At 48.4% G+C, this 25773-nt stretch overlaps 1 protein-coding gene across 5 annotated transcripts in view; it reads right to left on the bottom strand.

Annotated features, from left to right (window-relative positions):
- LOC119441296 (autophagy-related protein 16-1) overlaps positions 1-25773 on the bottom strand; it is a 445594-nt gene that overhangs the window by 307580 nt on the left and 112241 nt on the right. For all 5 annotated transcript variants that reach the window (XR_007465397.1, XM_049661133.1, XM_049661132.1 and 2 more), the window contains 3 exons: positions 24083-24188; positions 13991-14061; positions 777-848 (listed from right to left, as the gene is read on the bottom strand). Coding sequence is in view for 4 of the 5 variants with exons in the window: in XM_049661133.1 (XP_049517090.1) it covers positions 777-848; positions 13991-14061; positions 24083-24188 (249 nt within the window). In the remaining variant the exon portion in view is untranslated. The remainder of the gene's footprint in view (positions 1-776; positions 849-13990; positions 14062-24082; positions 24189-25773) is intronic.

Genomic DNA, 25773 nt, shown 5'->3' with positions numbered 1-25773 from the left:
GAGAAAATGGCAGTAAACTCTTCTCCTTTCTGGTTCCTCTATTTCCTGGTCATGTATTGACCTTGAACAATGCGGCGCAGAGGGAAGCAGCGGCAGAGGCCCAGACCGGCCATTGAAACTACCCGCACTGGCCAACGCTTGCTGTCCTGCCGATAACGGCAGAAAACGAAATTTCAGGGAGCAGGCTAAACCAACATGGCTAAGTTGCTACCAGGCTGAGAAAACGGCATGGCAGAGCGCGCACGTGGAAACCGTAGAATGTGCGGGAAGTAGATTTAGCCTCCGCAACTGACGCGCTTCGGTGGCTCCCCTCGCTCTCTCTATCAGCTCCCTCGTAACTGCCTCGTCTCCGTGTGCGCCCGCCGCCCCTGCTGGCCCAGTGCCAGCTTATCCCGCTCCCTGAAGTTTAATTTTCTGCTGTTATTGGGAAGCGAGCGTTGGCCAGCGCCGGCAGTTTCGTGGTCCTCACTCGCTGTGTGCTTGCGCGCTGCGATATTTCACGACTCGCACCGTTTGTGCATCGTGCTATGGTGCATGAATACTGAAAAAATAAGTCCTTTGATTTCTAACAAATTTTCGGGACCCTTTGTGTTCGAATTATCGACATTCGACTGTATTACCAATGTTCCAGATGTATGCCCTTTTTGGAAAGAATTCTGTACTTGTTTTGATGCATTTCAAATTGAAAAGAGTTATTACTCTTCGTACGTTACTGGCGTTGCTAGGGTAAGTGAAGCTGCAAAGATCCCCGATTCAAACAGAGGCTGTCCACTCACCCGCAGCCTCTGGTCACCAAGTGTCCACACCCTGCTGGAGAAGTCGTTGGAAGCCGCCAGGACCAGGTTCTCCTGGGAGGCAGCATAATCTCTTAGTAAATACTGAGTGGTATGGGGTGTTTTAGTCACCTAGAACACTGCCCTGAAATAGCAAGCCAAAGCAAACCTTCTTTGTTCTCATCCACAGAGACAACGAAGTGATATTATGACAGTATTCCCTGATTACGTCATAAATGCAAAATTGTAAGAATTATCATTTGTTAACTAGCGCTTCACTTTATCTGTGTCTTCTTCCCATCCAGTAGTTACTCTTGTGCCTCAGTGGTACAAGCAGTGTCCTTTGCCATAAATGATCAATTAACCACACCTCCACAAGGCCTAGCACAATCAGATACCTCTGCAAGGAGCGCGCAGAGAGAGAAGCAGGCCAGCACAAATAGGATGAAAGACCAGTGCACATTATACCATAGTCACCGGCAGACATCAACTTGGCATTCTACATTCCTTGTACACTTTCAAAAATATGCACGGTACAAGAAACATTAGAATGGCCTGCAATGTTCGACTAATCACAAAACTAATTTCATCATGAAAACATCTAATGTCTTCTATAATATCTTTAAGCTGTGGAAAGATATACATAAACTTTTGAATGACAGAGCAAGACGGCACAAAACCATAGCACAATATTCTGGGAGAACCCATCTAATGACAACTGTTGACAATAATGCAATTAGCCTTCAAGCAATGTAGCGACACACCGTACTGCTAGAGACACATTTAATTAGAATCTGTAGTGGTCGTTTGAGATTTCCATTACATCGGCTACATGCGAGACATACTTTCCAGTATCGTCCCACTAAGCTATGACACTCACATGCCAAGCTCGGTCGTGAGCACGATGGCATGATAGCAACTGTATGATGACGATGCAGTGACAAAGAAATGACATTGATGGAATGAAGGAGGCAGTATCACAATGGGATGACATTTCTGATGTGATGACGATAGTAAGAGGACAGCGTGATGACGATGGCATGACGACATTAGTGTAGCAATGACTGTGACGATGATGACAAGAAAAAGGGATGAAAAGTGGGTTGAAAATGTTAGAATGACAACAACGGAGCGGCCATGAAAGCATCACCACGACGTATGACAACGAATGCGTAATGATGACTGTATGATGATGACACAATGACAACGATGGCATCACAATGGCATGAAAACCATGTCTACGAGAGTATGACGATGACAGTTGCGTGACAGTAACAGCATCACGACTGCGCCTGAGTCCATGGCTTGTGGTCGATGTCGTCGATGGGCTATAAAACCACCTCACCGGAAGTAGGCCGGCATTTACGGAGCAGTCCAGAGAGTCGCTGGGCCGCCCTGCAACTATAGTAGAACCCCGCTGATACGTTTTTCACAGGACCGTAAAAAAAAAAAAAACGTAAGAGCCGGGAAACATGAAAAATTGAGAAATGGGAGTAGTGTTGAACTTCACACAATATTATTTTAATTCTTACGTGTGAAAAAAAGTAGTTTCGTCTGACAGCCGAAGTATTGATTGCGATAGCAAATTAGTAGACAGCAATACAAAGTAAGAATAGTAGTTTTATCGTTCGAATAAACTTGTAAACATTCGCGTATTCACTACATTAACAAGCATGGTGTCAGCGCCCACAGGCAAACATGAACACATCACACTTGATGAGCGCGGACACACAGTGTCAAACGCTGGCGTGAGGAATTTAAGCACCGTTGCAGAAGCCAACGAAGTGACTTTCGTGCTGTTGTCTATAGCTTCAATGCAAACTGAGCGCCGAGAACACACAGCACGAACAAAGCTACAAGCCACCGACGCACCTACACTGCATAGACTCTGCTCCCAATGTAGACCGCTTTCAAGATACGGCCCGCGCGACCGCGCAGTACGCAGTTGAGGCCAGAGCACAATGCTGCCCGCTATCCTTCCCCCCTCGCCGGTGCCTCGAGCGCAACGGAAGAAGGCGCGCTTCCTCCCTGCTTTTCTTTCTTTCGTGCGCGAGATTTAGATGCGGTCGTCGGCTCCCCGCACGCTTTCACTCGCACATACAGCATATGGTGCACGGCGACGGCGTTACCGCCCTTGGACTTTATACGGAACATCTATGAGCCAAAACCAATTTCAGGGCCGCAACGCCTCATAGACACCATCTTTAGATAGCAAATACGGATCTCAAGGGCCGTACTTTTGCTGGCGGAAATCGAAAATACGTCATAAGTGTCGCCCCCGGCACTTTGGGCGGCCAATGCCATCATCAAGCAACCAAGCCAAGCGACATGAAAAGTCAAAATGGCAGCTCGGGCCGGCGTGGGGTGGCAGTTCGCAACATACGATGCTGGAACGGTCCTGCAACGTAACAGCGGGGTTACCAATGCATAGGGTTCTATGGGAGCTGTGCCGGGACCGGCCGAAAACGACGTAACAGCCAGGAAAGCGCAGCACTCGGGAACGTAACAGCGGGGTTCTACTGTAATTGTCTCTTCTGTACCTGCAGGTGCCTACCAGCTAGGTTTCCTCACGTTTAGAGCCTACGTGTTAGCTGACTGGACTGCTCTGCAGGTGCTATTTGTTATTGTGTCTTGTCAGAAACATGAGTGGCAAACTTCCTACAACAATGAAGTAACTTAGCGAAGCATTAGCGGACTTGAGTGCTCGTCATGATGCTAAAAATAACGAAAGGAAGGAAGATTTAAGGGTAATAACGGAAGCAGAGATACAACCGATAGGACATCGACTGAGCGTAAGCATGACATGCTGAAAGAGGACTTGTCTAAATTATTGAAAAAAAAAAAAAAAGAACTAAAGCCCATAAAAGAAGCTATGGAATTCATTAACACAAAGTTCGAGGAATTTAAATTCGAAATGATTGACATGAAAAATGAGATTGGAATCATCAGAACTGAGAACAAGGTCATCAAGAAAGATATCAGTCTGCTCAAGGCTGAGCTAAAAGAAAGAAGATAAGAACTAACAGAGCTACAACCCAGCAGCTGCCGTAGCAATATGGAAATTAAGGGTGTCCCTGTACAAGAAAGAGAGAACCTTGTGGCAGTGATCAAGACCATTCCAGCTCAAGGTTGATGTTACTGAATCGGATCTAGAGATGGTACACCGAGTTCCAACCAGGGAAAAGGCACAATCCAACATCATCGCTAAGTTCATCTCCTGTATTCCCAGAGATAAGTTGATGAATGCATAGAAGAAACAGATTGACCACATCAATCTTAGGCTTTGAAGCTTCTACCCCAACCTATATCAATGGTCGAGAAGTCTCGGAAGCAAAGGTCCCAAGTAACCAACCCCTTGCAGGCCTGTGAGCATATGCCGCGGCGATGAAGCGCTCAGCGGAGGAGATCTCGGGTGGAGGGGGCGCCTGGAAGCCGCCACTCAGGAGGCCAATCAGGGCGCGTCCCAGTGACGTCCGTTCACACGGTGACTCAACGCCAGAAGGGAGAAGCCAAGGTCACTTTTGGCCACTTGCTGTAGTAGTCAATCATTGTAATGGCAAGGCCGCAGTAGGCTGATGCTCATGTGAAGGGTCCCACGATGTCAAAAGCTACCTTTTCCCAGGTTTTCTCGGGAAGAGCAACCGATTGCATTGGAGCTGCAGAAGGGCAGGTCGATTTGTCACATAATTGGCAAGTCACACACATGCGCAGAAGTTCTTTAATGTGACTATCCATGCATGGTCCCCAATAAAACTCTACGAAAGTCTGCGGCGAAATTCGTGCCGAAGCTACTCACGGTGGAGCAAAAGCAACTTCGTGTTGAAGTCTTACAGGACATGCTTGATTCCGCAAACAGTGACCCCAACTTCATGAACATCATAATCACTGGTGAAGAGTCTTGGGTGTACAGGTACGAACCGGAAACCAAATCTCAGTCGTCACAGTGGAAGCATTCCACATCACCAAGACCAAAGAAGGCCGGCCAAGTGCGCAGCAACGTCAAAGTGATGCTGACTGCTTTCTTTGACTCCCGCAGTGTGGTCCACCATGAGTACGCACCACAGGGTCAATCACCAAACAGTACTACAGGGATGTCCTGCGTCGCCTGCGTGATGCTGTGCGGCGCAAGAGACCGGAGTTGTGGTCAAGAGGAAATTGGCACATCCATCATGACAATGCTCCTGCACATTTCTCGCACTTGAGTCAGACTTTTTTGGCGAAAAACCAGACTCCTGTAGTTGAACAGGCTCCTTACTCTCCTGATATGGCCCCCTGCGACTTCTGGCTGTTTCCCAAAATCAAGAGGCCATTGAAAGGAGCGCGATTTCAGACAAGAGAGGACATTTTGGCTGCAACGACAGCTGAGCTAAACTCCATTCCGAAAGCGGCCTTCTCGGAATGCTTCCAACAATGGCAGCACCGCTGGGAGATGTGTGTGGAGTCCCAGGGAGACTACTTTGAGGGTGATTAGGTTTCAAACGCTCCAGTTATGCCAGTTTTTTTTTTCTTTAGCCAAGGTCAGATACTTTTCTAACAGACCTCATATCTTTCAAGTGATGAACTTGCGCTTGCATTCCCGAGAGTTTTTTAGCTTCTCTACATGCCTGATCATGCTGTCTAGCAATAGCAACTGGACGAGCAAGCGTTCTCATGTCAGATATGCTACCGTTGTGCCACCGAGTCATGACGAGAAAGCGTTCTACTTTCTACAGAAGGCGCTCACGTAAGTCAATGCTGATAGTTTTTTCCACAAGGCTGGTAGCGTGTCACGTTGTCAGCCGAATCACAGAAATCACATGATCCTACAAAACTTTGTAGCGTGGTGATGTAATCGTTGGTAGTGTCACCTGGTGCTTGTGCTCGACGATGGAAATGACGCATCGCAGTGACCTTTACTGTCCTTTTGTTGCGTCTTTCCAACGCTGCCATGGCGCTGTCATACTCATCAGGGCTGGAAGATGTCTCGCCTGCGCTGCTTGCTGTCACAGTGGACGGGCGGTTCACTGCCCTCAGAGTCTTAAAGTTGTCTGTAAAGTTGTCCTTGGAGGTTCAAGCAGTTAGAGAAGGATCGTCTTCCAGGTGCCTGATGCCACCATGTAGTGCCACCTGATGCTACCTTCTTCTTCTTTTTTTACATACGGTGCTTGCCCAGTACGTAACACCCAGTAGCGCACCCAGGATCTCTGCCAGGGGGGGGGGTTGACAGTTTGCCAATACCATCTAAACAGCACTAATTTCGATTTCTTCACGGGAAATTGTCAAAAAATGCGCTTTTTGCGAGTGTGCAGACGATTGCGCGTCTTACATCTTAGTTGCAGCACTCAAATGCGTAAGGAAAGAAAAGGGATTAAACAAAAGGGGGGGTTAAGTCGGCCTCAGGGGGGGTTACAACCCCCGAATCACCCCCCGTCGGTGCGCCACTGGTAACACCTAATAACTGGGTAGGCGAAAGCAGCGCCATATTTAACATCCATAGACAAAAGGCTGCTTGACGTTGAAACTGAAACGTATTGTCACGTTTCACGTTATCCGTGCTGTAACCCGGGGTACAGCACGGATAACAGCACTTTATATGAGCAGTCGACGCGACATCGTTGTCGTCTGTTTTCCCACTCACGCGCTACTTCAGCGTCGTTTTCATGGCCTAGCACATACCCGTGGCGGCGATATAGGATGTGGCAGTATGTTTACCTGTGGTGTATGCGCCGTGACTTTCGTGACCACTGCGCCACCTGTTTGCAATGTTGCAAATCAAAGACAGAAGACTCGAGCAAAGTAGGGGACACTGCAGGCATGCTGATACAGTAAAGCCGAAATACGAAAAATCAGATAATAAGAGCTAGTCATCTGGTCCCGACAGCCGTATCATTAAATGGCATCAAACTTGATAATTCAGACACATTCGGCCGCACACTGGTTACAGTAAAACCTCGGTGATACGAATCTCGCGGGGTCGCGTGAAATATTCGTATCACCCGAAATTCGTATCATCAAAACATACACAATATCAAGAAAAATGAATTTATTTTTACTAGAAAAGATTTCTAATAGTGGAATTCCATTGATACCTTCCTCGCTGCTGCGTTTTCCCGGCTGCTACATCGCGTTTTCGCGGTCCCGACCTAAATCCCATTGACTTCCATGTATAGTCGAATCTCGATAATTCGAACTCGCAGGGGCCCAAAAATTTGTTCGAATTAAAAGAAGGACTTATTTTTGAAATATTAGTGCACCATAGCACGACGTACGAACGGCGCGATTCGTTAAATATCGCGGCACGCAAGCACATATCGAGTGAGGGCCACGGAACTGCCCGCGCTCGCTTCGTGATAACGGCAGAAAACGAAACTTCAGGGAGCGGGCTGGCGCAGGCACGGCGAGAGAGCGAGATTTTGGTTGTGAAGAGGCGACGGGCGCGCGTGCGGACCGTCGCAGGTAAAGATCAAGGGGCTTTAGTCGCAGGTGGCGAAGGATAGCTGCTGGGAAGCGGATTTGGCCTCAGCAACTCTGTCGCTTCGGTGGCTCCCCTCGCCCTTCCTCTCAACGCCCTCGTAGCCCTTCGACTGTCTCCGTGCGCGTCTGCCGCTCCCGCCGGCCCGGCGCCGCTTAGCCCGCTCCCTTACGCTCCCTGAAGTTTCGGTTTCTGCCGTTGAAGCGAGCGTTGGCCAAACTGGGACCTCCGCCGTTGCTTACCTCTGCGCTGCAGCCGCAGCGTTGGCTGAGACGTCGGCACGTACACGCGTGTTCCAGCGCCACACAGAAACGGCGACTTTGGCGTGACGCCGCGGTTCTTTTTTTTGTTTTTCCCTCCGCGCGGCGTTGAGGGTCTCGCCTAAGCTTTTGCTCTCTGGCGGTGTCGGAGCAATGCCGGTCGAAGGTGCCAGCCACGTGATTTGGCCCGCTGCTGAGAGCATTGTCGGTGCGCGGTGTAACTTGCAACAAGCTACCGGCACGTTGCAGATACGACGCACCCGCGCGGGTGCCGTTACTGCCGTATCCTGAAAGCGATCTGCGACGTGCGCATAGTGCGCGCCCGCGCGGACCTTATCGTCAAAATGATCTGCAATGTTGACAAAGTGCGCCTACCGCAAGTAGCTTCATATGGGCTGTGCCTTCGACGTTTAGTTCGCGTTGAAGCGAGAGATGGCGCAAAGGTCAATTCGCTCGCTGCTGCTGCTGCGTTACCGTTGCTTCACCTTTTGGGCGAAACTGCGGCTTTTTTTTTCTCTCTCTTTTTTTTTTCGCAGTCCCTTGAAAAACGTATCAACGGGACGTTTTCTTCTTGTCCAAATCGTCCACGATCGCCTTCTGAAAGGCGTATAAGTGCGCGCACGTGACCTTGAGTAATGTTTTCGCACGCCACTGAACGCCTGAGCAAGTCGAGTGTAGGGAGTGTTTTGGCCGTCGAGGCTGCGCCGCGGTCGTCATTGCAGCATTGCTCCTCGTCTAATTTCTCGCTAAGCATCGGCTAGGCTGTGATGTTGTCCGACCCGCTCGACGTGGGGACCAATGAGATTGCGCAGCTGCGTGACGTAGTCGGTTGCTTTGCGACTATGGATCCCGCCCAGATCCCGCTGTGCCGGCTTGTCTGTGCCGGTGGCCCCGTCGACTCGGCCGCCGCCGCTGCTGCTCACGCGTTCGTATGATCCGTAGCGGCGCGGCAACACATTCGGAACAGCCAATTTTTTTCGTATTGTGAGCAATGTGTTTCGGCCGGGGAATGTTACAAATTCGTATCACACCGAAATTCGTACCAGCCGGGTTCGTATCACCGGGGTTTTACTGTAATTTGAACAACCCTTGAAGCACTGCGAATGTGGAGCACCGCCAATTGCGCGATGCAAAAGAGCAACAGCAGTGCTAGCGTCCAACTGAAATGAAGAAGCAGAGTCCGCATGGCCTTCGTCATTAGCGAAAACTGCACGAGAACAAGAGGAACGAATGGTTGTGACTATAGCCTATATTCTTACGTTTACCGTGCATGACACTGTGTTGGCCGCATGCCTTCAGAACTGTGTGGTTGGCATGCATGATCACATCGATACAAACCATGGTTTCGTCCGCAGTGGTTGCGGCAAACATTAGTTTTGTTTTGACTCAGCGTGTGTTGGCCGCGTGCCTTCAAAATTGTATAGATGGCTTGCACTGACGTCATTGTAGCCGCCATGTTGGTGCACCAGCACGATAATAAGCTGGGTCCGTAACGTCACGTGCAAGCTTTCAATAAGATGTATTGGACTGAAGTGCTCGTAGTCGCCATGTTGGTGCCCCAAAACGGTGATAAGGTGGGTGCGTGACGTCACGTGAAAGCTATCAATAGTCGCCATCCTTGATTGCGTCGATAGCAACACCGGTTTCGTCCGCAGTGGTTGCAGCAAACAGTAGTTCCATGTTGAATCAATGCAATGGGTACGCAATGTCACTAACACGGCGGAAGCTGTCGAGGTTGAAGAGCGATTCTACTGCGGCTTGCACGCTGGCATCAAACTTGCATCACAACGGACGGATGATCTGTTGTGGACCCACTCACTGGTGAAAAAATAATCGGTATGTGCACGGGATTGTGAAAAGCATGTCTCGGATGAAGACACGGGTCTTGCCCCACGGCTGTGCTACGAAGGTAGTCACAAGGCCTTTGCCGCCCTGAGCACTAACCAGCCACATGAAGCCACATGATGAGAATTTCAGTTTCCACACTGCTTTTGTGCGAAATAAGAACACGATTTGCTGATTCAATCACAAAATAAAAGCATGTTGATAATGCCTCTTGATTTGTTTATTGTAGGGGTGTGCGAATACTGAAATATCATTGAATCTAATTGAATAGTGGACGTTTTAATAATTTCATTCCCGAATAAAATATCTACAGTGTATTCAATTTTTCGTATATTCAATATATTCGGTGTACAGACTTGCACACTGCCACAAGTTTGCATGCGCCACTGAACCCCCTCGTGCTCGATGCTGCCCAAGCAAACGTTTCATTTCGTTTTCGCAGCATGAGGAGTACCGACCACATTGCGAGCCGACCGCCGCAACTGACATGGTAGTCGACTTTGAGACTGCGAGCGCTCCCCGATGTTGGTCTGATGCGGGGATCGCACACACAAGCGCCCGAGCGCCGCAATTCATGCAACGGCGCCGCGTCGGCAGGGGCCGCCTCTGTCAGTACAAGGTTCGCCTGGGTCGACAGGACTGATTGAAATGATAACGTGACGCAGACGGTGGGAATGGCAACAATAGCAGCGCGTATTTCGTAAAATGCGAAGATCGGGCCGATTAGTAGCGGACAGGCACGCAGATCGTGTTGGATACACGGCGACGAACTTGGCGTCGCTTCAACTGTCGATCATTGATGAGCCACCTGTACGAATATATTAGCGGCAAGCATTTCGCAACGGCTTGCTGCTCATCACATCGGCCAGCGCAGCCATTAAGGCCTAATCGGCGCTGCTTCATCAGGCTTTGGCAACTGAAGTTACCATAAGCAGCAGCCCTGCGACACCCAGAAAGTTGAGAAACTAGCTCGCAAATGAAAGCACGAGACGGCGGAGGAGGAGGGCAGGGTGGGAGTTAGCAAGCGTCGCGCAAACTTGCTGAAAATTAAATTATGGGGTTTTACGTGCCAAAACCACGATCTGATTATGAGGCACGCCGTACTGGGGGACTCCAGAAATTTGGACCACCTGGGTTTCTTTAACATGCACCTAAATCTAAGTACACGAGTGTTTTCGCATTTCGCCCCTATTGAAATGCAGCCGCCGTGGCCGGAATTCGATCCCACGATCTCGTGCTCAGCAGCCCAACACCATAGCCCCTGTGGCCCTTCGGATTTCTGATTCTTTGACAGGTGGCAAATCATGCCAAACCTGAAAATGAAATGGCACGGACCACGCCTGCTCTATACAATCAGCACCGTGCGGAGCGGTGATTGAGTCACGTGACGCAGTCTTATCGTCTGTCGCGCAGATTGACCATACGATAATGCAACTGCCATTAATTTGGTGTAGCCATTATGTATTTAAAAAACTGGAAAGAAAAACTTTCTGTGCAATAAATCGAAGATTGCCACAAAACACAGATCCGCTATTAAACTGAGGAACTTGCTGGCATTTAGTACAACAGATTGTCACTAATTCATTAGTGTCCGATAAAAAAAGCACTTGATTTTATTCAACAAAAATTCTATTGATGAAAAAATATTTTCCAGAGCTTCATATACTATAACTGAGCTGTACAGTGAAATCTCGATGATACGAATCTCACGGGGTCATGAAAAATATTCGTATTAGCCGAAATTCGTATTATCGAAACAATTAAAACTAGCTAAATTAAAGAGTCGGAGGTGAACTCACTCAGGCACGCGCACGTAAAAAGCATTTACAGTATAGGTCACTTATAACGTAACTGTTTATAGCGCAGAACTGGCTACAACGCGGCCTTTTCCGACTCCGGTTTACCCTACCATTGAACTCCAAGTATACGCATACGGCTTACAGTGCAGCCGCGTGAGACGAAATACCGGTTATAATGCGGCTTCCGCTGGAAAATCTCGTCGACAAGGGCGGTAGCGAGCCCGCTTTTTAACGATCGAGGTGCGCCCACCGACGGGAGAGGAGATCAACGAGGGCGATGCGGAGGAGGAGCATGAGACATGTGGAGCATGAGTCCAAGGGCGATAAAATCGTCACTGCGCGCCGTATGTGCGAGTGAAAGCGCGCCCGCGGGGGACGCGCGCCTTCACGCACGGGGAGCGAACGCACAGCGGAGAGCAAACGCGACTTCCGTCATGGCCGGGCGCACCAGTCGAGCCCGGCCCTGCTTCCGTCACGCGAAAGGCCGGGGGGTATAGGAGGGAGGGGGGCGACTGCGATGTTTTTTTGTTTGTCACTGATCTCGGGGGCGTGCGGGTGGTAAAAGAGATGAGATTGGGAAACGCATGGCAACACAGCAAGCAGGTTTTAATTACACGCAAAATCCAAACTTCAAACAAAACTCACTAAAACTAGAACACACTGAAGGCATAAATACTAATGAATGTGCAACCTAATACTAATGAATGTGCAAACAAATAAATGTTCACCAGAATACAACCTAGTGAATCCATAAACATGCCCTTAATTTCCTCTACGTTAGTCCTGGGCGTTTCTCGCACGAGAGTCTGGCAACTCTGGCCTACTGCTATCTCCCTACAAGAATAAATATCTCTCACTCAGTTCGTCACTGTTGCTCATATTTTCCCGGCGGCAATCTGGATGAGCCTTTCTCTCTATCGTTGCTCTCGCCGGCCCCCGCTCAATCGTAGCTGCCTTGTGATCGGTCCATCAACTTGAAGTCCAGCTTGGTAGAAGCCCGTAACCCGGTCGCTGGCGCTGACGTGGCTGAGAAGTTCGACGGGTTAGGCCTCACAATTGGTTCTTTCGGGGCGTGGCGGATGCCGTACGTGCCGACGACTCGGGGTTCCGTTGACCTGGCCGAGTGCGTGGCTGGAGCTCCGGTAGCCACCGCTGATGTGTCACTTGCCTAATGAAGTGTTCTTCGCCCTACGTCGATCTGCGTGGCGGCCCAGTGCTCCGGTGATTATCGGTTGAACGGGCTTGGCCGAGGAAGAGGGATTCTCGAGAAGAAGACCGGAACCACCGTGAGCAGCAGCGGCCGGTCCCAGGAGCTTCGCCCGGACGTCTCCGAGGACTACAGCTACACCTGGGCCTTGCCAGCCTCACGACTTCGTAGCCGGGTCCTCCGCTCTCCCGTCGTCAGAGCATGGCTGACGAGGCAACCTTCCAGCTGAAGAGCCACGTCCATAATGCTGTTCCGTCGCTTCTCCCTCGCGGATTACACCTCGGTTCGCGTGCTTCGAGCGCTCGCGCCGTTCGAAACGCTCCGCGAACTTCTTCGTCCTCTTCTCTCGCCACGAGCGGCCTCTTACATGTGACAGCGACGCTGTGCTGCGGGGCACCAAATGCGTATCTTGCAACCGGGCGCAAGGGTAACTGGCGACGCAATCTCCCACCGAAAGGAGCAAAGCGGGAAGGCAGCGCAGGAGGGAGGGAAGGAGGGAGGGTAGGGGGGGCGCGGCTTCTACTCTGCTAACAAATGCGTTCTTGTACTTTGCGCCTGTGCCGGCTGTCGGGGTTGTCACGCGCACCGTATCTTGAAAGCGATCTCTACACGGCTCTAACCTTTGTATGCGCTGTGCTTACGCCGCTGAGTTTCCGTTGAAGCGATAGACGGCACGACCGCTAGCTACGGCGGCCGCGCGCAAAAGCAAGAAAAGCGCCACCATGTGAAACTCTTCACGCCCAGTCGCGGCCTCCGCGCTGTCCGGCGCCGCATACGCGCCTCGGCACCAAAAGAGAAAGGGAGAAAGCGCGTGACTGTGCGCTGTTCTTTTTAGCGGCCGTCGGTGGGGCGGCGTTTATTCGTATCAACCGACGCGGGTCGAAAATCGATTCGTAACAACCGTTCTCTAGCACGTTGCAAAGAAATGGGGCTCAGCCGGGACCACAAAAAAATTTGTATCATCCGGAAATTCGTATTAGTCATAATCGTATCATCGAGATTCCACTGTAATCAGTGCTAGCGTACTAATTTGGAGTTCGCTTTCATAAGTGTAGACCGTACTGTATTATATCTTGATGTCTATGCACCCAAGTTAGCTTGCAACATTCTTGTTATGCAAAACTAGGAGACTCCCGCGTGTCTGCCGCACCGTATTTTTTAGTAAAAAATATGTAAGCATTAAATTTTGTGAAAAATCTTCTAATATTCAATTAGATATACTTATGTTTCTTGATTCAATTCAATATTCCATTTGAAGTGTACTATTTGGTATTCACACATGCCTAGTTTATTGTTCTCTCGATAGTCTTGATAATTTGACATTCCATTAACTCTGGCATTTTTTTAGGTCCTGTGAAATGTGAATCAACAAGGTTTTATTGTCACATATTTTCCTTAAGTGTTCTTTTGCTGTATATTGGAGTGCATGCGTCGAATTTGCAAGCATCAATGAAGTCAACACAACAACAAACGTGCAAAGTTTACCACATGCCAGTGGTATCGCTAAGTGCAAGGCCCCGATCACCGAGAATACACACGTTGTAGACAGCGTTTGCATGATTGTGCTGTGGATGCAGTTGCGCGCAGAACCCTTTTAGTGTTTGGAACGGCCTTGAGCCACTATGGTTGCTCAAGAAGAGGCTGGACAAACTCACCTCAGTGTCCATGTCAAGAGACATGATGGTTGCATTGCTCCCACCCAAGGTGCCCCTCAGCAGAGCCTGGTCTGCATCAAGGAGACAACAGAAGTGGCTTCATTTGCACTCGCTGTCCACGTAACCAAGCGCAGTCATAAAAAAATGGGTGAGGCCCACACTGCTATTCTGTCACCACTGCCAATGTGTTCAGCTGTGGCAATACGCACTGCAAGAAGCATGCATACCAACAGCAATGAGCTAAATAACACTCGGAATGGCCTAACCTTTAGAGGAACTATGTCTTCACTGCTATTGACTCTTACAAAAAATTCATCAGCAGGCTTCCATCGATCCCATGCACAGCACTAAAAGGACCAAGTGAAATACTCCAAGCACTAAAAGTGCAAGAAAACAGCAGTTTTTGAAGGCACTGTTTCTCTCAATGCACTTGTCACTGTGGGGACAACCATGGCTACTTTAAAGGGGCTGACAACGCCTAGAACGCATCACGAGATTTGGACAGACATGAAAGGATCATGATTTATAGTGACAGAATTGAGTTTAAGTAGGAATTATAATTTTGAAATGCAACAGAATGTCGGTAAAGATAGTGTGTCGCGCCACTTTGGGGTGAAACCTTGGTATTAGAACTGGAAGCTGACCAATTAACTGCAGATTACTGTTTGTTAGTTGGCTGTTATTAGGTGCATTATATGTGTTGTTTAAAATCCCAACCTTTATACTATATAGGCTGTGGGGATGCGCGACTCTCACGCGTCCCCTGATGTTGTTTTCCCCGCATGTCTCCTGTAGTCCGGCTTCTCTGCGTGGCTACCGGCGGTGGTTGCGGCGCGTTGCGAGAGATGGCGCTAGTGTCGCGATGCTAACGCCACCGAAACGCCGGGGTCACTTGGGAGAAAAAGGTCGGAGGCACTCTTCTTTGGGGTTGGGAACGGTGACCAACACGCACGAACGCGTCGCGCGTGCGCCGCCCCGCTTCGCGCGACTGTCGCGCGAGGCTAAGAGCAGGACACCGGTATGGACGAACACGGATCGTTCGAGCAAGGCACCGTTCGCGTGACTGTACACGCGAACGACTAGGCGATGGTGTCATAGCAGGGGGCGAACGTATTCGCTCGCTATCGGGTCGCGGTGAGTCGGACTTACTTGATTTGTCGCGCGCCCGTGTGAATGTTCTATTGGTTGTAATTCGGTTAGTGTGTATTAGTATATGAAAGGTGCAATAAATGCCCTTTTGATTGTCTGCACTACTGCGTTGTCGTTCCTTTGTCCCAAGGGCACATGTGTGAGACCCCACATGTGGCTGCCCAACGTGGGGCTCTTGGGGCATCGGACGATAATTTTAACAGCTTTGCTCGGTTCGAGATGTTTCAACCGAAGCGTAGTCCTAGCGTGGATTTTGATCGCTAGTGTCGGCGGTGTGCTTTCTTGAGCGAGGCGACGGTTGCTGTAGAGTGTTTGAACTTTTCAACATGCTAAGCCTTTTCGCGAGTGTTTTAAAGTACACTTGTCGGTACGAGAGCCACGTGGTCTGCATCCTGGGAGAGCGAGGCCTAGCGCCCGGGGAGCATTGGAAAGCCTGAAGCGAGTGAGTACGGAAGCCTCGTGGGTGGTCCGAATTTCTTATGTAAATAGCTTCTTCTATATCTTTGACTTCGGAAGTCGAGGCTCAGGGAGCCGGGTGGCCGCGGGCCACGGGTGCCGCTACGGGCTGACTGGTATTGCGGCCTGGCACCGGGCGCTCCGACACCGTCTGGGACGGTGGGCGCCGTCAACTCAGATGCTGTGTGCACCGAGCGGAGTAGGACCACCTCACAGAGCTAACGTCTCCTCGCGGCTGCCTGTTCTTGTGCCCATTTTGGGTGTTGTTGTTTTTTTTTTTTGGATGCCGGTTGTTGTCAAAGTAGCGACGCATTAGGCCTAAGGCTTAACAAAGCCGCCTGTCGCACGTTGAGGGACACAACCTGGTGGACCGTGGTGTTGAGATGTCGCACATTGCTTCCCTCATTAGTTCGCCTCGCACGAATTGAAATTACTCGTTCGACTCAAGAAAGCAAGCTTTGTTCACGTGAACTTAGCATCTGAAATGCCACCCGAAATTTTTGCTAGCCAAATTGAACATCGTACCACGTGGGCGATGCGTATGCCGAATTCCTCTCCCTTGCACTACTTTAGTGTTTGTCGAGTGCGTTGAGTGTACGCAGCATGAGCGGAGTCACCCCTGGTTTGCTGTCACCTGCACATCATCAGCGCAGCGCTGCTGCCCCGGACTACAATCGAGCTACCCCAGGCGATGCAGATGCCTGTGGCCAGTTCGTCCGGCTCGCTACCCTCGGCGGCTGGGAAAAGAGCCGGCAGTCACCAACGGCTACAGCGGCTCTCGCCGGCAGGGCGCGTCGGCGCAAGCGACGTTTGCTCGTGCCGACTTCTGTGTCGCCGTTTCCGGAGTCCTGTGCTGGAGTCGTGCCATCGAATCTGCAGAGCTGATGCTGTGACCAACGGACGCCAGCGGTGCACCCCAGAGACAATGTCGGCTCGCACGTTGTGGATAACGCGTGGACATTTACTCGGCGGCGCCACTGTCGCATGTACTAACTTTTGTTCGCGACGCGAGCGTTGATAGGCCTTGTGACGTGTTTCGCCGGCGTATGTGTAGTGATTTAAGGTTGGGGGGATGTGGGGATGCGCGACTCTCACGCGTCCCCTGATGTTGTTTTCCCCGCATGTCTCCTGTAGTCCGGCTTCTCTGCGTGGCTAACGCCACCGAAACGCCGGGGTCACTTGGGAGAAAAAGGTCGGAGGCGCTCTTCTTTGGGGTTGGGAACGGTGACCAACACGCACGAACGCGTCGCGCGTGCGCCGCCCCGCTTCGCGCGACCGTCGCGCGAGGCTAAGAGCAGGACACCGGTATGGACGAACACGGATCGTTCGAGCACGGCACCGTTCGCGTGACTGTACACGCGAACGACTAGGCGATGGTGTCATAGCAGGGGGCGAACGTATTCGCTCGCTATCGGGTCGCGGTGAGTCGGACTTACTTGATTTGTCGCGCGCCCGTGTGAATGTTCTATTGGTTGTAATTCGGTTAGCGTGTATTAGTATATGAAAGGTGCAATAAATGCCCTTTTGATTGTCTGCACTACTGCGTTGTCGTTCCTTTGTCCCAAGGGCACATGTGTGAGACCCCACAAGGCATTTGCACTTTATTTTACGCATATTACAACCTAAAAAATGTTCACACTAACAAGTGGCATTTCCTTCACGGCATCGAGTGGAACTGCAGAGCCGTGGCAAGCCACGGTGTCCCTCACAGCATATTAGCACACTTGAATGAGTGCTTTCGTCAAGTGTTGGCTCGCAAGTGAGTAACTCTAGTTCTTTGTTCTCCCTGTGAGATAATAAAAGCCATCGCTTCAACATCAACTTATTAACGAAATATTAATTTCTTACAGCTAAAGCCACACTTGTCATACCAATGCCAGTACAGAAACGCTATCGTGCCCATGTATCATGAGCATGTTTTCAGTGTTCGACTCTAAAACATGATCACGACTGCAGATAAAAAAATTATGATAACAAATGTGTTATGTTTTTGAGGTTAACACTGCAGAATTTATCACTCTGAACGGTAAGCTTTCTGTTGCACAAAAAAAAAAAGGGTACCATAAAAATTGGTTTTCGGTCCCTCTAATGGCAATTTCATAACGAATGCACTCTTCCTAAAATATCTAAAAGAAATGTGAATTTTGTTGCTTTGAATACGGAAGTTCTCAAAGTGCACCAGAAAAATGAGGGTGGACATGATGCAACACATCAGAGAGATAAAAAAAGGAAGAAACTCGGCTAGGATAGTAAAAGAAGGGAAAGTGGCAGTGGCTTGTTGAATAGTACCACACTTCTGTATAAGCTGTACTACACTCTTTCTTACACCTGCTCTGCTTTACAGAATAACAAAATATAACACATGACCATCTGCGTTATTAAAACTCTCTGACAACAACCAAATGAAGCCTACAGACAATGAAGCCAAGAAAAACACAGGAGATATTAAAATATTTTCAAAACTTAAAACAGAATGACACACTGATGTGATGTCAGTGTGATGCCACATGACATTTTCAGTTGAAAGAATGTTCCACAACCACCACCATAGTTGCGAACGATGCTATTGTCACGTAGTAGTGACGGTGAAGAAAACAGTAGTGAAACTGTCCATGAGAAAACTGATAGGGCGTGCTTGATCACATTACCGCACATTCACTCCCTCCCCTTGCGCAGAAGGAATCGTCAGCTCTCGTGTTTCTCCGAGCGCTGCGAGCTGCCGCACGCTCCGCACGCTCCGCCATAAATGCGCCAAGTATATGCTTGAAATGGTCGAAAACTTTGTTAAATTGCGAAAAAAATTTTTTAAATACACAGTTTTCAATGAAACTAAGATGGGGTGATGAAAATAGTTGGTTACATCGCGAATTTCATTAAATCGAGGTTCGTTATAACGAGGTTTGACTGTAGTTAATCCTCATTCACATTTAATTCTACAAGCTCCACAAAAAAGAAAACGGCTAATTTCCCATGTGCTTTCCTTGGCTTCAATGACTTCGTTACAAAAAATTGAGTTCCTCGGTCCCCCAATTCTTTGAACAACAAGCAACATAATGTGACATGCCTCCACTCCAAGTTGTTCAGTGCAAAGTGCACCTCTCTCCAATTTGCCCTTTTCTTTCTGCTTTGCCCCTGTTCACACATTACCTCGAGCACTAGGTACATCTCCAATCCACCATGCACTGAATGACTCGCATTGTAACAATAGGGCAGATGTACAACAATCTATTCAATACACAGAGTCTACATACTACACAGCTCACTTCATAGCATCTTGAGAATCAGCTTTTAGGCTGACCATTCCAGATAGACATTCCAGACCATTCCAACCCATACTACTCTTGAAGTAGTCTGGGTGGCTTGTCCTACATTGTTCGGAAAGTTATTGATGGGTATATGTTATCACCCACCTGCCTCTGGCCACCTGTTCGTGTCTGATCTTCATAAAAGTATTTCCAGGGCTCTTGACGAGTTTCCCACTAACAAAATCTACCTATTTGGGGATTTTAATTTTCTTCATATTAATTGGTCTCGCTTGTCTTCATTGAGCAGTGAATCAAGTGATTTTATTGAGCGGCGTTCAGAGTTTAGTCTTACCCAGATTGTTTCAGAGCCTACTAGCGGCACTAATATATTAGATCTTATTCTCACAACAGTGCCACATAGCATTAGCCCTGCCGTGCAGCTTGACGGCTTTAGTGACCATAACCTACTGCAGTTCTCAATAATTATTCCACTGAATTTTGCTGTTGAACATAAGGCTATTAGGGCAAATTACGAACAAATGAACAATGAACTTGAGGTTTTCTTTTATAGCACGTTTCTTCCATCAGTCACCAACAGGTCCGTTGAAGAAAAGTCGAATTAATTTAGAAATATTATGACACTTTTATTAGATAAATATGTGCCACTAGTCACAATATTTAATGACAGACAGTTATGGTTTATTAAATCGCTTACATCACACAGAAATAAAAAGAAAAGGTTATACGCTTCTGCTAAACGGCTATCATTTCCTTCGTCATGGTCTAAATATAAAGCTTGTTTATATCTTAGCCTTGCAACATATGAAGCGAAAAGGAAGTATTTTTCCACCGATCTGTCCCCACTTTTACACACTAACCCTAGGAAGTCTTGGCGAGCTATTTCTCCTGATCGTGGCAGTAATACTGTTACATTCCATAACGCTGACAATGTTCCTGTCTCTGCATCTGAATGTGCTTCAACTTTCAATTACTTTTTTGCTCTGTTTTCAGTAATGAAGACTGCTGCTCCGTTCCCTGTGTCTCCGACCTTGATTCCCTATAAATATTAGCGTTGAAGGCATTTCAAAACTAATACGCGATTCTAAGGTGTCTACATCGTGTGGCATTGAAAATATTAATTCTAAAATCCTAAAAAACATGTCAGCTATGTCCAGTCAGATTTTATACTGCATTTTGCAGCAGTCTTTATCAACTGGTCTTCTTCCTGCTGACTGGAAGATAGCGAAAGTTATTCCGATATTCAAAGATGCAAACAGACACTCACCTGGTAACTACCACCTGGTAACTACCGCCCCCTAAATGTAAGCATTTCCCTAACATGCATTTGTTGTAAGCATCTCGAGCACATCATTGCCTCCCATATTTTCAACCACCTTGAATCTAACAACTTTTTCTTTCAAAATCAACATTGTTTTCGTAAAGCATTATTTTGTTACACACAACTATTGGAATTTGTCAGACTTACATTATGGCATGCATAATACCAAATTATTGACTGCATTTTTCTTGACTATGCGAAAGCCTTTGACAGAGTTGCTCACTGTTGCCTAATAGCTAAATGAACTGCTCTTAGGATGGACTTATCCTGCCTTCGCAATTTCTTATCTAATCGACAGCAGTTCGTATCTGTGAATAACTTTAGCTCCTCTGCAACAGTTGTATTGTCAGGTGTACCCCAGGGTAGTGTATTAGCCCTCTTCTTTTCCTAATTTTTATTATAGAGTTGCCCAGCAACATTTCTTCCTGCATACGACTTTTCGCGGATGATTGCGTAATCTACAGAACGACTGACTGTTGTGGTGACCATCTAAGTTTACAAATGACCTTCACTTAGTTAATCAGTGGTGTGACCGTTGGCAAATGTCACTTAACACATCTAAGTGCTGCGTACTTTCCTTCACTCGTACAAAATCAGCTCTTAAGTTTTCCTACAAAATCTGTTTGGCTGAAGTTCCTCGTGCTCTACTTACAAATATCTTGGTGTTTATTATTGTACTAATCTTACCTTGTGCACTCACATCGAGAAGGTATGTGCTAAAGCTAACAGAACTTTAGGGTTTTTACATCGTCATCTGCACCTTTCCCCAGCTACCATTTGTCTACAGGCCTACCAAACATTTGTACGCCCTCAACTGGAATATGCTTCATCGATCTGGTCTCCTCATCAACAGTACCTAATAGACAAATTGGAATCCATCCAAAAGTGTGCTGCCTGCTTCATAACTTCTAATTACAGTCTTCAATCTAGCATTACCCAAATTAAATGAGATGTTTCTCTTCCTGACTTGGATTCCCACCGCTCTGTTGCCTTTCTATGCCGCTTTCATAAATAATACTAGAGCTCGTGGTCCAGCCGTTTGTCGCTTGAAATTCCTTCACGCACATCTAGTCGACTTCATAATAATCTCAGCTTCAGGCTCATTTTTGGCCGCACACAGTCATTCAATAATTCTGTGCATAGTGCATCGACACGCGCCATCGCACTATGGAATAACCTTCCAAATGATATTGTAATCCTGCCAAATTTCGTGAAGAATTGCAACTTCATATGTTCTCTTTACTTTGTATTAAGATGTTTCAATTTGAACGTTTACCAGTGTTCCTATTTTCCTTCCAATGTACAAATTTAATTTGTTTCTCCTACTATGCAGTTCCTTTTATGCCTTATCTATTGTCATTTTTCTGTAACCCCCCCCCCCCCTACTCAGTGCTCCTCTGGAGCCTGAATGAATAAATAAATATGAATAAATCAATATGAATAAATAAATAGATCTACTGCTATAAAGAATGTGTGTGTAGGGACACTATGATGTCAACTGTCATTTAAACTTCGCAAGGTGGCTATAGTGCGGAAAGAACACGGGAACAAAAAGCAGCCGGACAGGACAAGCGCTGGCTTCCTACTGACAATATTTATTGAAAGGAACGCAAATATATACACATGCACGGAAAGATTTACATGAAACCACTTTGCAATGAAAAAGAAAAAGGAAAAAAAGAAAAAGAAACCAAAAATACGAAAAAGCAAAAGAATGAAAGCTTAAACAATCACAGACACCCACTGCGCATGCTTCCACCTCCCAAGTATCCGAGTTTTTAAATGGATAAGGCAACCGACGGTTTGTTCACGCAGACACATTGTTCCCTAGCTATCTGAGCTGCCTCAATGCTTACACGCGTTTGCTCATCATTACATTCACAAATTACTATGGTTTGCTAGAATTGTGGGTTACAGCCACACATGTTGGCAAGCAGAGCAAGTAAGCCTTCCTTTCCATTTCGGACATTACTTATCGTGCTCCCGCAAGCACTTGTTGAGGCATTTGCCCATCTGGCCCACACAGCACGCACGCACCACAGGACAAGGGAATTCTGTTAACGATACTCGGTACACAGTCCACGCACTGTGTTCTGTGCTTAACGGAACACTGGCTCCTGCTTTTCTTAAAGGGACACTAAATACAAACCAGAAGTTGAGGTTAAATGGTAGATTATGCTTTCACGATCACAGCTATACCATTCTTACTGCAAACAGATGTTTAATAAGCGAGAAAATAGCGAAAAACTGAAAGATAGGTGCTGACGCCCCTTCGAAATTCCCGCACTACACGTTCGTGACGTCGGAGATTACAAATGCAGGCCAGTCGCGATTGGTCGAGAGCGATTTATTGCTGTTAATAAAACGCAAAATGAAATACACCTTAAACATACATAAACAACATTTGCCAACTTTTTAAACTGTTTCAAGCGAGGAAGTACAAGTTTAGCACAAAATTAAATAAATAAGAAAAAATGGCATGGCGATACATGCGGCCGTGATAGTTTCGTAGTTTCGTTTTTGGTCAATGCATCGTCGCGCGCCTGTTCCGCTCTACGGTGTTTTGTTGCGTGTTGCGTGGCTCGAAAAACGTTGACTTCGCGGGAAACAGCCAGAAAATGCCTCGTGTGTGTAGTGTTGAGGGCTGTATAAATGGCCCAAGGCGCTTGTTCAGGGGCAGTGGCAGTGTTGACTCGATTGTGTCCTTTCATGTGGTGTCGCACGGAGAGCCCCGGCTACCCGGCGTTCGCAATGGCTCAGTGCGCTGCCGATGATAAAACGGCAAAAGAGCCAGTGAAACCCATGGTGTGCTCTCTGCATTTCTCACCCTTGGATTATGTGTATAATCTTGCCCTCGGAAAGTATCTTGGCATGCCCCAGAGGCCAGTTCTTTCTCGAGCAGCTGTTCGCTCAATGCGGCCTTCATCAAACCCCCTACCGGTGCCCCTGCAGCAGCAAACTGGCGGCTCAGTGAGTGCTGAATGTCATTAAATAAAGCCACGAAATAACCATACCAAGTACGTGCGCAACTTTCTACGCTTGTTCTGTCGGGAACATCGTCGCCTGGCGGACCGCACGCTTCGCCTTCCATCGACGAAAACGAAGCACTGCTTTCCGCCGGCGTGGCCGGCGGCTCACCGCCATCGCACGCGGAAACACCTACCGCTCGAGCACGGAGGATCATTTCGCGCTCCGTTTCACTGAATATCGCTGAAATGCAGTCCTGCTTCCCTGGCAAGCTCTTCGTTGCAAGGTTCAGCGGCAGCAACGGTATCCATCGGAGACCGCAAACGCAGCAACCACGCATGCAGCCATGATGCATCCAGCGCCTTGACCGTTTACGCAAGCGGTGACGTATCATAGCGCATTCTGATTCGCTGAGAGCAATGCAATCTGTGATGACACTGCTTCAGCGCCAAATCTGGGGTGAGAGAAATTGAGGAAGAGATATTTCGTCTTTGTTTACGAATTTCTCCGCTAGTAACTCATATTTTTGCACACAACAAAAACTGCATGCATTCCTGAAGGTCCCTCTTTTATTCCAGCTGAACTTCCTGTTTCTCTTTAGTGTCCCTTTAAGAGGGCAGGTCCTTCGTGCCAATTGAGAGAGCTTGTTAAGAGCTCTGAAAACAACTTCAATGTCCAAGTGTTGTCCTATTTTCATGCTTGGATGTAAAACTTGTTTTCAGCACTCCTAACAAGCTGTCTCTGTTGGCAATAAGGACCTGCACTCTTAAGAAAACCAGGCGCCAATGTTCCGTTAAGCACGGAACACAGTTCGTGGACTGTGAACAGAGTATCGTTGACAGAATTTCCTTGTCCTCTGTTCCTGTGTCCTGAATTCCCTTGCCCTGAGTGCGTGTCCACACGTTCTGCCACACAATACGGAATAAGCTTCCTCACCCCTGGTGAACTCCCAGATCTTCACCTTGCGGTCACCACCGCCCGTGCACAGGATACGGCCAGCAGGCGAGAACTGCACCGCATTCACCTCGCCATCATGTGCCTCCTGTGGGGGGGAAGACGAGGACATGGTGATCACTGACGTAGGTGCGTTGCATCCCAAAGCACATCTGCATTTTACGTTAATGCTCTTCAGACGCCCGAAATTTCTTATCTATACAATGGCATTACTGAAAATAGTGCATGGGAAATAACAAATCAGTGCTAAATAAAATTGTTACATGTACAGCCGAAAGAAGTGGAGCGGAGACCCGAGCTCAACAACGAACACATAACAAGTGGTTTATTGTCTCATCCAAAACTTATCCGGCTTCGCCGCGTGGCATTACAGCGCAGCAGTCGGTGTGGTTACAGCGTACTGCGAGAGATGGTGCTAGTGTTGCGTTGCTGACGCCACCGAACGGTGGGGTTACTTGGGTGCAGAAGGGAGATGGTGCTGGCTCTTTGACGTGGGATCGGTGGGCAGCGCGGACGCTTCGCGCGAGCGCCGACTCGCTTCGCGGGACCGTCCCGAGAAGGCTCAGGAGCACGACACCAGAATGGACGAACAGGGATCGTTCGAACGTGACCGTACACGTGAACGATTAGGCGTTGGTGCCTAGCATGCAGGCGAACATATTCGCTCGCTATTCGGTAGCGGTGAGTCAGACTTCCTCAATTTATTGTGCGCCTGTCGGCGTAGTAATTTGGCTAGCCCGCTTTAGTGTATGAAAGGTGCAATAAATGCCCTTTTGATTGTTCGCACTACTCTGTTGTCGTTCCTTTGTCCCAAGAGCACGTGTGAGACTCCACATCATCGCTAGCGTTGACGGCGTGCTTTCTTGGGTGAGGCAACAGTTGCTATAGCATGTTTGAGCTTTTCAACATGCTAAGCCTTTTTGCGAGTGTTTGAAGAACACTCGTCGGTACGAGCCCCGTGGGTCTGCATCCTGGGAGAGCGAGGCCTAGCGCCCGTGGACCATTGGCAAGCCTGAAGCAAGTGAGTACGGAAGCCTTGTGGGTGGTCTGAATTTCTTATGCAAATAGCTTCTTCTATATCTGACTCTGGGAGCCGGGTGCCCGCGGGTACCGCTACGGGCTGTCTGGTATTGCGGCCTGGCACCAGGCGCTCCAACACCATCTGGGACGGTGGGCGCAGTCAACTCGGATGCTGAGTGCACCAACGTTAAAAGAACTACAGTGGCTAGAATGGGGAAGTGTGACGAGCGGTATGCAGCGCCTATGGGGCGCATTGAAGCCGCTGATGGGGAGCCACGAGGGGGCGCACGCTGTCATTTACACGTCACCCGATGCGAGACGTGCCGGCTCTGCTGCTTCAGTGACGTCACCCGCCCTGACCTGTGGGAAGTTACGCTCGCTTCTTTTTGTGCTGCAGCAAGTCTATATGTGTACTCACAGTGCGAAAACATTGTTTCGTGCCTGGATGCTACTATGGTACTGCTGCCCAATTTTTGCTCAGTGTAAACTGCCTTAGTTTCTACATTTTGGTCAAAGCTCCCAGCAGTGGCAACTGTGAAGGGGGCAATCTGACATTTCTCCTCAGCAGTGAGGATGCAAACCATGAACTGGATGCACTGCTGGACAGTGGGAAGGTCGAAGAAGCTTCTCACAGGATAAAGAAGTCCGCAATA

Source organism: Dermacentor silvarum, chromosome 2 (genome assembly GCF_013339745.2).
Source record: "Dermacentor silvarum isolate Dsil-2018 chromosome 2, BIME_Dsil_1.4, whole genome shotgun sequence".
Taxonomy (NCBI): domain Eukaryota; kingdom Metazoa; phylum Arthropoda; class Arachnida; order Ixodida; family Ixodidae; genus Dermacentor; species Dermacentor silvarum.
The sequence above is the reverse complement of the archived record's forward strand: the minus strand, read 5'-3'. Positions and strand labels throughout refer to the sequence as shown.